The sequence below is a fragment of the Heliconius melpomene genome, chromosome 20, assembly GCF_056956725.1.
Source record: "Heliconius melpomene rosina isolate 202511_hmr_F chromosome 20, ASM5695672v1, whole genome shotgun sequence".
Taxonomy (NCBI): Eukaryota; Metazoa; Arthropoda; class Insecta; order Lepidoptera; family Nymphalidae; genus Heliconius; species Heliconius melpomene.
The window spans coordinates 8,769,670-8,782,558 of NC_140408.1; the positions used below are offsets into that span (position 1 = coordinate 8,769,670).

The following is a 12,889-nucleotide window of genomic DNA, read 5'->3' on the forward strand; positions in this document are numbered from 1 at the left end:
GAGGTACCTAAACCTACAATGTTACCTCCATCATCGTCATACAATTTTCCCGTCGCGTCCAAAGTCATCATGGATCTTCCTACATATAGTGGAGTGTTAAATGAATGGCTATCATACAGGGCCATATATGAAAACACTAAGGGATACTTCAATGAAGTTGAAAATACAGCCAGAATTCGAAGAAGCCTAACTGGAAAAGCATTGGAAGTCGTCGACACACAACTCATAGCTCATTCAAAACCGGATGCCATCATAGAAGAGCTTGAAATGAATTTCGGTCGTCCAGATGCAATCGCATATAGTGAATATGACAAGCTTCGATCTCTACCTCGTTGTGCTGACAATCCAAAGGAGATACATGCATTCGCCAGTAAGGTAAGAAGCAGTGTCAATCTGTTTCGCGCCCTCGATTTACACAACTTTATCACTGCGCCAGATATAACGAGGGCCCTTCGTGAAAAGCTACCATCGTCGTTATGTACCAGGTGGTACGAGGAACAAGCATCTATATTCAAACCAGACCTGACGCACTTCAGCGAGTTTCTCACCAAACAAGCAGCATGTCGCACACCTTATTCAACAGAGATCCCGCACTCAGAGCCTACTCGTCGTGTGATACATAGAACGCACAATACTACCGAAGAAAGGAAAACTAATAGATTTCATGGAATGGTGAAAAGTACGTGCAAAATTTGTAACAAAGAAGGTCATCACAGTATTAGCTGCAAGAAATTTCAAGATGCCAACTCAGATAAAAGATGGGAACTCGCCAAAGAACACCGACTGTGCTTCAGATGCCTGCGGTTCCGACAATCAGGACATTCCTGTAAACCACAGAAGTGCAATATTAAGGGATGCATCGGTACTCATCATCGATTACTACACTATGATAAAAAGGAGAAATCAGAAATTCGAAATCAACAAGAAGAAAAGGAAACCGTGGCCAACGCATGGGTACCGTCAAAGGCGCATGCTTATCTTAAAATCATACCAGTCAGAGTTCATGGACCGGCGGGAGAAACCTCCGCATACGCTCTATTAGACGACGGATCAACTGTATCTCTCATAGATGAAGCTTTGGCAAAGGAAGTCGGTGCTGAGGGACGGCTGGATCCTTTAAAGATGGAAGCAATCGGGGATATAGTTATTGAAACGCCGGGATCAAGGCGTGTTACCGTGACACTTGCTAATTCACAGAAAAAGAAGATTAGCTTTACAGCTCGTACCGTTCCGCATCTTAATCTTTCCCCGCAAACAATTCGTGAAGAAGACTTAGCTGCCTGCGATCATCTAATAGATTTGAAGAACCAGCTCACCTACGACTCAGCCACGCCTAAAATTCTAATTGGTCAAGACAATTGGAATTTACTACTCGCCGAAGATGTCCGTATAGGACCGAAGAACCAACCAATCGCTTCACTCACGTCGCTCGGGTGGGTGCTACATGGTGCGCACAATAGGACATTGGGTCAGAAAATCCATTTCGTCAATCAAGTTACTGCTATTGAAGATAGAATGGATGAACAACTGAGAGATTACTTTGCCTTGGAATCTCTTATCATTAATCCGCGTCGGCCAGACTCTGATCCAGAAATAAAGGCTGAAAACATTTTGAAGAAACACACACACCGTTTACAAGATGGGCATGTTGAAACCACACTTTTATGGAAATCAGAGAACAGCATCATGGTTAATAATTATGAGTCGGCGCTGAAGAGGCTCATATCAATAGAGAGAAAAATTGATCGTGATCCTGAACTGAAAAGGAGATACACCGAACAAATGGAATCACTCGTCCAGAAGGGCTACGCTGAGGTGGCACCTAAAAGTATCTCTCCAGGCAGAACATGGTACCTGCCACACTTCGACGTGCAAAACCCGGCTAAACCAGAGAAGCTTCGCATTGTTCACGACGCCGCTGCTAAAACCAAAGGTATGTCACTAAACGATTTCCTCTTGACTGGACCAGACCTTCTTCAATCGCTTCCTGGAGTCATGATGAGATTTCGCCGTCATGCTTTCGCTGTATCAGCCGACATAGCCGAAATGTTTATGCAAGTCAAAGTAAGACCTCAAGATAGGGATGCCCTTCGCTACCTGTGGAGAGGACACCGGCGGGAGGGAACTCCTGAAGAATATCGCATGACGTCGCTTATATTTGGAGCTGCGAGTTCACCATGCACCGCGATATTCGCTAAAGATTGGAACGCAAAAAGGTACATCGACACGCATCCAGAAGCAGTGGAAGCTATCATCCACAACCACTATATGGATGACTACCTAGACAGTTTCCGAAGTATAGAAGAAGCTATAGAAACTTCCAAAAAGGTCCAACATATCCACGGAGAAGCTTGTTTCAAACTCTGCAAGTGGGTTTCAAATATCCCGAAAATAATAAATGAACTTGAAAAACAATCAAATATGACAGAAACTATTAACCTGGGTACCAAAGAAGAAAAGATTTTGGGTTTAATGTGGAGACCGTCAACCGATGAATTACGATTCAATTTAAAACTAGCAAGATTACCGCCCAGTTTATTAAAGAAAACAGCTCCTACGAAGAGAGAAGCTCTGAAGATAGTTATGTCACTCTATGACCCACTTGGTTTCGCTTCACCCGTTACTATTCGTGCTAAACAAATTCTTCAAGAATCTTGGCGAAGAATTATAGATTGGGATCAACATCTGGATGAAGATCTTTCCAAGCAGTGGGCAGAATGGATGCTACACCTTCAGAAATTGAAAAATGTGAGCTTACCTCGATGCTACTCTGGTTATAGTGATGCCACATCTGTACAACTACATATATTCAGCGACGCCAGTGAAACAGCCTACGCAGCAGCTGCCTACTGGAGGGTGGTTGCTCCGGATGGAAAAGTCCAAGTCAACATGATCATGGCTAAAGCGAAAGTAGCCCCGCTCAAGGTTATGTCAATTCCTCGTTTAGAACTACAAGCAGCCGTCATGGGAGTTCGCATAGCAGAAGCTGTCATAAAAGAACATCGTATTGCGCCGGAATGCAAAATCTTTTGGACAGACAGTAAGACAGTTCTGACGTGGATAAGAAATGGAGCCAGGTCTTATAAGCCATTTGTCGCACATAGACTAGCAGCCATTGAAGAATATACCAAAGTTGAAGAATGGCGTTGGGTACCTTCTAAGCTCAATGTCGCCGATATAGCCACCAGAGAAGTACCATCTGATTTTGGAGCTGATCATGAATGGTATCACGGGCCTGCCTTCTTGAAAGAAAATCCGAGTACCTGGCCTATCGAAAAACCGGTCGTGTCAAATAATACTGGTGAAGAACATACTTTTACCGTTAAAGAACTCCAGCTGAAGACAAAATTACGTGAAGCAATTCCTGATCCACAACGCTTCTCAAAATGGGAGCGACTACTTCGTGCCACAGCTAGAGTCTTGCAATTTTTAGATATTTGCAGAAATAAAAAAGAGAAGATCTTTTATAAGCGAACACGTAGAAATATGGAATCAGATCCTACGTGGAACAAACGAAGAGAAACATTGCAAAAGAAATCTACTACTCTACATAGCAAGAAATCTATGGATTCCAACAATTTTCTGATATTGGATTCGAAGTACATTACAAAAGCAGAAAATCTTCTCATCCGAACATCTCAAGAAGAATCTTTCAATGAAGATATCACAGACTTAAGATACAACAGGACTATTGCCAAACAAAGTCGCCTTCATTCATTACCCGTAGAACTCCGAGATGACATTGTCGTTCTTCGCAGCCGTATAGCCGCCGCCGAGGGAATAAAAGACGAAACAAAGAAACCACAAGTCTTAGATGGAGATAACTACATCACACAGTTATATATTGATTGGACCCACCGTTGTCTTCACCACAGCAGCACCGAAATAATAGTAAATGAAGTACGTCAACATTTTTGGGTAATTCGTCTTCGTCCCACCGTGAAAAGGATAGTTCATCAGTGCCTCAAGTGTCGTATTCGCAAGGCACAACCCCCACAGCCTTCTACGGGTGATCATCCTAAATCCCGTCTCGCTCATCATCGAAGACCATTTACATACACCGGCTTAGATTATTTTGGCCCTCTCACAGTAGTCGTCGGCAGACAACACGTGAAACGTTACGTCGCACTCTTCACGTGTCTTACCACTAGAGCAGTTCACCTGGAAATCGCCGCCAGCCTAAGCGCAGACTCTGCCATACTTGCATTGCGAAGATTCGCTGCACGTCGAGGATGTCCTTCCGAAATTTACTCAGATAATGGTACAAACATGCATGGAGCAGACAAAGAACTTCGAGAAGCATTCAAAGAAGAAGCCAGTCGTCGAGGCATCGCATGGCGTTTCATAACACCATCTGCACCATTCATGGGAGGCGCATGGGAACGTCTTGTTCGCTGCGTGAAAACAGCTCTATACACTATTCTTCGTGAGAGATACCCCCGAGAAGAAATTTTGGCTACATTACTCTGCGAAGTAGAATATACTGTGAATAGTCGTCCCCTCACACATGTTTCTGTAAACAATGACGACGAAGAATCTATAACACCCAATCACTTTTTACTTGGGGGTTCAGCTCGTCTACCTGTACCTGGCACATTTAGTGAGGACGACATCGATAGCAAAAAGCAGTGGAGACGCTCACAGATATTAGCGGACATGTTTTGGAGACGCTGGGTTCGCGAATATCTCCCTGAACTTCAACACCGGCGGGAGCCTCATGGTCGAGGCCCTACTTATGAAATAGGTGACCCGGTACTTATAGCCGACTCACAACTTCCAAGAAATACGTGGCCAAGAGGACGCATAGAAAAAGTATATCCAGGTGCAGATGGACAAGTGCGAATAGTTGAAGTACGCACTAAGGGTGGTCTTCTGAAAAGGCCAACCAAAAAACTCGTTCCGCTTCCAAAGTAAGAAGACGTCGTCGCTCACCGCGGGAAAGATGCAGCATCACATCGAGACCTGATTCTGCACGGCGGGAGAAATGTTCGCGACAACCGACGCGCATCATCGGCTGTGAACTCGTCACAACATGTTAGAGACTGTTTAGTTTGGCAAAAAGTGACGTCATACCACTCTCGTAATTTTGAATGTTATTATTAGTGTCTTTTCTAAATTAATAGTGTTTTTTCCTTTGTAAATAAGTAATTACATTAAATAATAAATATAAATAGATTTGGGTTCCGTTTTAGATAATAATTTTCGACTTTATATCTTATTTGTATAGTTGTACTATGATTTGCCGCATTAATCGCTTTTTATATAATAGTAACTTCCGTATAGTAAATTTTATTATTAATTATTGTTTGTCATAGTTTTCTGTAACAAAATAACAGATTTGTATATTCCTAATGTGTGTAATTAATTTTAGAGAGAATTTTCATTGTAAAAACTCATGTAAAATTCGTCATCGTAACAGCATTTTTCGTAATTTAATAATAGATAATACTTAAATAGTATAATGTTTTATACATAGATAGATAGATATTTTTATGTTCTTTTAATATGTATAAATTGTAAAAACATCCGATTTTTAGTTATTAAAATATAAATGTAAATGTGTGATAATCATAGTAAAAATATTGTTGTAAATAAAGATAAAACGGCTCGGTGGCTCGCGGCTCTCGTTACCGTTTAGCTCCGCGCAACGGAGGTGCGCGTCGGGCGAGACAGAGACAGTCGGCAATCAACGGTGAGCACAACAGGAAGAAGATAGAATCGGAACAAGACACGAATAGAGCCGACAGTCACCGACCGTTATACAGTGATCAACATCTTGTTTCAATATCCTGTTTCAACATCCTGTTTCAGTATCTTGTTTCAATGTATAGCAAGAACGTCTCGCAAGAACGTCTCACAAGAAGGACTCACAAGAACGTCTCACAAGAAGGACTCCCAAGAACGTCTCACAAGAACGTCTCACAAGAACGTCTCACAAGAACGTCTCACAAGAAGGACTCACAAGAACGTCTCACAAGAACGACTCACAAGAACGTCTCACAAGAAGGACTCCCAAGAACGTCTCACAAGAACGTCTCACAAGAACGTCTCACAAGAACGTCTCACAAGAACGACTCACAAGAACGTCTCACAAGAACGACTCACAAGAACGTCTTGGGGTCTCAGCATACTCCGTGTTCCCATGATCTGGAACCTATAGTGTGCAGGGCGTCAGCGGCTCATTCACTTGAGTTCCGCCCGTCCGGTACACTAATTATCCATTCCAGTACATTCAATCGTCATTCATAACAGACGTTGTAAATGTTGAAACCAAAAACACTTTTTTTTGTAACAATTAACTAATGCAAAATATATTTCTTCAAAATCAGCTTCACGCTGTATCCCGCCCGAAGCAGGGTAGGCAGAGGGAACCTAGTGTAAAGACACTCCGTACCCCATTTTCTGCCGAATTCTGGAGGCATTGCGTGTTGAGTGACAGAACTCAACGCCGCGCTTTGCCTCGACACCAGAGCGAAGAAATGGAAATATAAATGTAAATAAATATTGCACTTCCTCGAGTGGAGATCGAACCCACAACCGTCGCGTTACAGTCACACCTTTGTGCCGCTGTGCCACGACGGCCTTAAAATATATTTCTCTATAAAAAAATATTACTTTCTAATTAAAATGAAGTCTAGACCGTACTCTAGATATATATTTATATCAGACCTACCTTTCAATGATTCAAGTCTGCTGAGTTGTTTGGGATTGGCGACGGCGTATCTTTGGAGATCAATTTGACTATTCGCTTTGATGAAAGATTTTGGTGTTAGCATTTGGGAACCCCTAAAATATATTTTATGATTAAAATTTGTACTTATTTATAATAGTTTTATTATTTTTGATAATTATTTTTTCGTGTTTTTAATAATAATAACAAAAACGTGTTTAAAATATTTCATTAAACTTTGACATTATATATTGTAAGCAAGCATTTTGTAAGTAATATAGCTAAAAGCTTCACGTTTTATATTAGAACTTTCATTTTATTATTAGAATATTATATTTCAAAATGTTTTCTCCTAATCCATAAAAATACGAATATATATCATTAATATAAAATATTTTATACTTAATTTTAATGTAAATAACATATAATGGAAATATACTATTAAGAAAAATAATAAGAAATATATTAATTAAGAGGATAAATTTAATTTTATTAATAGTATTCTTGTAATAAATACAATAAATATGACGTTAAAATTCAAATCATTCTAAGAAAAACTAAACACCTCTGCTTTATCTACATATTTAATACATTTAAATATTGCAATATCTTAACAATCAAAATAAGGAAAGGATTATAAATATAATTATGTAATTTAGTAGTATTACTGAAATGTTATAAAAACATAGTTTAACTTACCCGGTACCTTCTTCTCCAACTTGATCCGCATACAAAATCTCACAGAGATGTTCTCCAAAAGCCTATATAAAATAAATAGTTAATTATTTAAAAATATATATATTTATTATTTGTACAAAATATTTATAAAATGTATTTTAATTAAAGTGAACTTTAATTAAAATACATTTATTGACACTTATCAAAAGTTTTACATATTTGGATTTGAACCCACCCCTTGGAAATAAATCCATTTAAGTTAAAATTTTTGTAGGTTTTCTAAAATATTTTTTTCCTATCTAATAACACTATTACAATATTAAAGAAAACTCAATAAATATGTTCCTTATTAAATAAAAGCTGGGAGAAACTAGTGTTAAGACACTCCGTTCTCCATTTCCTAGAAACTACAGAAACTACAGAAACTACAGAAAAGTAGAAGAAATTACATAATTATATGATAATACTAATATTACTAAACAATAATTATATTAGCTTTCCATTATATATAACCAAACACGTGGTATGCGTGGTATGTTATTGCGGTTAACGCAAAATCACAGTTAACGCGGAACCATTGACAAATAGCTTGTATATGCAATTATGATATGCAAAATGTTTGTTAAAGTTGAACCAAATTATTACTGGATAGAACGGTTCTATCACAGATAGGTAGGTCTATGCATATTAATAATAGATAATAATTGAGATAAGGTTCCATTGTCCTCTATATTTGTGATTAAATTAGTTCTGTATCTAAAAAAGTATTTGCTATGGGGGAATTTCTGTGTACATATTGCTTAAATATAAGAAAAATATCAACGACTACCAATTAGGTCGTCATGGTGCAGTGGACAGAAGCTGAATGTTAAGATGTGAGTATGATTTCTATAAAGGAAATGAGTTATTTAATTTCTTATCATTGTATCACCATATTTATATCTTTAAAATAAGGTAAAAGATAGTAGATAAAGATTTTTTTCTATTACTATTCCTTATTTACGAGAAAAAAAAAAAGGTAATGCTTAAAAAATATATTAACAATGGCAAAATAAATAAAACTATTAAAAATTTCACGTGTAAAGCCAGACTTCCTGATTGAAGTAATAGATATTTAATTAAATAGCGATATACATTTAACTTTTAGTCTATTTTTAACTATCTGATAAATGTTGAGAATGTTAATCTTTATTTATAGACATGAAGGCAACTAGTTCTTTCTTTCAACTCACTTTCAAATTATGAATCACTAAAGACGTAAACGCATTACATGAATGAGAAGTTTTGTTTACAAAAAAGTATTATTTTTAAATTCAAAACATTTGAACATATAAGAAGCTGTTAGAATTTACTATTACAGAAACTCTTTTATTTGCTGGTTAAAACAAGTGTTTTTTTTATTATCAAATTAAATAACTTTGCTTAAATTAAAAAGTTAATGCTATCCCTACAGTTTTATTAAAATTGAGAGATATACTAAACAATTATAATTATAAAAAAAGCTAAAGAAAAAAATTTACGATAAACAAATACTAGAAATTGTTTTATTTTCAAATCATACAGCTTCACGATGTATCCCGCACACAGCAGGTTTAGCAAAGGGAACCTAGTGTTAAGACACTCTGTTCCCCACGTTTCACCGAATTCTGTAGGTATTGCGTGTAGCAGAACTAAACGCCGCGTTTCGTCTCGACACCATTCGTAAAAAACTTTACCGCATAAAAATCGTAATTTCGTAACTTTTTAGAAAATTAGGTAAACATTCGTATCTAAATAAACGTTTAAAAAAAATAGACCTTAAACAGCACTTAACTACAAACCACACAATAAATCCTGAGATCGACTATTAATTTAATTTAACGACCATTACCATTCGAGAGGTTTTCATTATTTACTTTTGTAACTTAAAATATATTATTATTGATAATATATACTTGTATATGTTATAAGTAAATAATCAGTTATTAGTTATTAAATATTTATATGTTCATTAATCCTATAGATTAACTTGTCTATAATAAGATATCATACAAAGGTATCGTTATTTACATATATGGTAAAATATTCCGCGTATGACAGTTCGAAACTATTATTATCTCTAATAATATTAAATAAAATATAAAACTTTTATTTACTATAAAATGTTAGGTATATTACAGGAAATTAAAATAATAATTTCCCCTGACCAAGAATCAAACTCAGATGCTGTCCACTGCTACAATAGTTTCATCACCAAAAGCGTACTCACAATGCCATTTTCCGGTGGATCACCATTGCCGAAAGTCGAAGTGACGACCAGCAAGAGCGCCTCGTGCTCTATAGAAGTGATGTCGTAATCAATCATGCAATGAACCTGAAAGTAAATTCCACTGAAACCGTCGTCTATGACTCACCCGTTTATAATTTAAAAATCTATTATCCGCTCCAATATGACAGATTTCACGAGAAAAATAAGATTTTGAAGCCATAAATGTATTTTTAAACCGTCGGTCTTTTCTTAAAACGGTATTTTGTGGTAGATTCGTTTTATTTTTAGTTAGTTTATAAATATCGATGTTATAAGACGAAGTGTTAATTATTCATCATTACATCATTATGTGCCAATAAAACTCTAAGATATTATAACTGCTTCTTTAAATGTTATTTAATAAATCTAAAGACATTACGATAGTTATCTATGTTTGTCTCAATTAGTAATTACATATTGGGTGAGAAAATTTATAGTTTATTGATAATATTGACGCTTTTCCTGTCTTTTTTCCTGATAAGTAGAGACAATCTATTGTCAAGAATCTCCGTTATCTACCTCCTGCCCGAATTCGATACTGTTAGTGTGGTGGAACTCAACGCCACGCTTTATCTTGCGAGATCGTTTCTTTTAAAATATTTTAAAGCATAATATTTTAAATATACTCCTAATATATATAAATTACGTCTAATTCGTAAAAGTTCCAAGAATACAGCTTGTTAACAGACCAACACTACAAACAAATCAATAACTTTAATTTTCCATAGAGTTTCACGAATAATGAAAAACAATACATATAATATTTCAAACAATTAATTATCATTTTGACTCTCACATTATTCTCCCTTAAATAACATACCTATAAATCGTTTATGTCTTAAACAATGACTCAAAACAGTATAAAATTAGACAATTACATTTCACATAATAAATAGAAATATACATACAAACAAACAGTAAGTACCCCAAAACAGCTGTCAACTGGAACTCCTCAAAGAGATTACCAGCACCATAACAAGCACTACAATGGCCAATACTAATAGTTTTATTGCTTTACAAATACCTGTGCGTTGAACGCGTGCCCGAATATCACCCCCAACTCCTTAGCATACTGTTCAGATTTGCCTGTCTCCGTCGCATACAAAACGGTCGCTTTAATCCTCTTAGAGAGAGCTCGTCCAAAGAGTTTAGATGTGAATTTGACGGCGCGCGCAATCTGCTTGAAGTGGAACTTTCTATTTATGGGCCTCTTGCCTGTGATCGGCTTCGACTTCTGCCATTGGTGGGTCTTCCATGCTGGTTCCTGGAGGAATGTGGTGTTAGTGTTTGGTTGTAAGTACAAATCACGCTGATGATGAAGATTCTCATATTGAAATGGAATAGTTACGAATTCAATACTTTAAAATATCATTATAATATGAGAATCTTGAAAAAATGATAAAACTGAACTAGACGTCAAGTAATTTAACTTGAAAAAGTTTTAAGTTAAATTACCTGACGTTAAAAAATCTGTTAAATATTAAATCTAAAGTTTAATAACCTGATATTCGTAAGCTGGACGCAAGTAGTATAGCGCCATCTCTTGATGAAATACCGGAGTGATGGATGAGGACATCGGCGGCACGATCCATATCCAGTCCGCCGGACAGCCAGACCTTTGAAAATTATATTATATATAGTAATAACACTTTTAACATATGTATGTACTGTACAGTCAACAGGAAGCAACCCTCACATATGTTCAAAAGAAGTTAAATTTGGAGGCATATGTATTTGTATAGATCTAGTAATTTTTATACATCTTGTATTAGATTAATTTGAAATTTTTACAAAGGAACTTTTTTCTCAAAGAACTTCTTGTAATCACTTTGGAATATTGCACTTAGATTTGAGTTCATTTTTTTCTTCCACATTCCACATTTAAGGATAGACAGAAAAAAAATCTAGAGTTAAGCCATTATGTTCACCAAACAAAAAGATATAAATAGATATCTATTCTAAGACAATTTCATCATAATTATTATGCTCACCTTCCAAAGATAAATTATAACGCGAAAACTGAATATAACCGATAAACATCCTCATCATATATTCCATTATATATGTATATATATAAAACAATTTCTTCATACTAAATTCGAGAACGTTGGAAGTATTACGTGGCATGCATTTCATAATTTGTAAGCCGATAATAGTGTATGAACAATGCTCTCGTATTGTAAATATTTACCAGATTTTAATTAATTTCCTCGCTTTCTTGCCGACGTACTGTCTGACGCATAATACCTGAGTCTCAATTCTTCAATGGAATTTACTAATACATATTTTTTCTCTTGTGAAAATTTTAGAGATGTTTTTTCAGCTTCACGCTTTTTTTCACATATAGCAGCGTAGGCAGAGAAAACCTAGTGTTAAGACACTCCGTTCACTATTTTTCATTGAATTTTCGAGTCATTGTGTGTTGAGTCACACAACTCAATGCCGCTCTTTGTTTCGTTACTGGAGCGAAGAAATGAACCCATAACCGTCACGGTTATAGTCACACGCTTGTGCCACTGCACCACGACGATCTTTTAAGAAGTTTATGCTATGAAATTATAAGTCGTTATAGCAAGTGCTTCTTTTTTCACTTCTACGAGGTTTTCGTAGGACATGTAAAATTTAAAATAAGTATTTGTATTTGTCACTTTGCAAACCTTGACTAGACATTGTTATACAACCTAAACATGTATTACAATTAGATTTATCTAAGGATAATTGCTACAATTTTTTTTCCAAATTACCTACTTAAAAAACAAAATAGGCCAAATCTATAATTAGCACTGGCTTTTCATGATAACATCGATATCCCGTAGTACCCACCCGTACCCATTTACTGGCACAGACACAAACAGTCACACGTTGCTCCCGGACATGTGGCCAAACAGACGCAAGGCTGGCGTGATGATAGCTTAATGGTTGCAAGTTGTCTACATCGCTTGCAATTACGCCATACGTTTACTTAGTTTTACATGTAAATATTATGATTTATATATTACGTTCCGTTCCGTTCCGTTTTAACGACTTTTTGGGTTAGTTAAATCACAATTTTAGGGTTGTGGGGTCCGAATCCCCACTCGAATAAGTGAAATATTTGTTTACATTTATATTTTAATTTCTTCGCTCTGGTGTCGAGGCAAAGAGCGGCGTTGAGGTCCGCCATTCAACACACAATGCTTTCAGAATTCGGCAGAAAGTGGGGAACGGAGTCTCTTAACACTAGGATCCCTCTGCTTACCCTGCTGCGTGCGGAA

The 12,889-nt window shown here is 36.5% G+C and overlaps 1 protein-coding gene across 2 annotated transcripts in view; it reads right to left on the minus strand.

Annotated features, from left to right (window-relative positions):
• Nos (Nitric oxide synthase) overlaps positions 1 to 12,889 on the minus strand; it is a 103,146-nt gene that overhangs the window by 11,036 nt on the left and 79,221 nt on the right. For both annotated transcript variants that reach the window (XM_085204371.1, XM_085204370.1), the window contains 5 exons: positions 11,137 to 11,251; positions 10,660 to 10,899; positions 9,597 to 9,701; positions 7,370 to 7,431; positions 6,670 to 6,786 (listed from right to left, as the gene is read on the minus strand). In XM_085204371.1, coding sequence (XP_085060497.1) covers positions 6,670 to 6,786; positions 7,370 to 7,431; positions 9,597 to 9,701; positions 10,660 to 10,899; positions 11,137 to 11,251 — 639 coding nt within the window. The remainder of the gene's footprint in view (positions 1 to 6,669; positions 6,787 to 7,369; positions 7,432 to 9,596; positions 9,702 to 10,659; positions 10,900 to 11,136; positions 11,252 to 12,889) is intronic.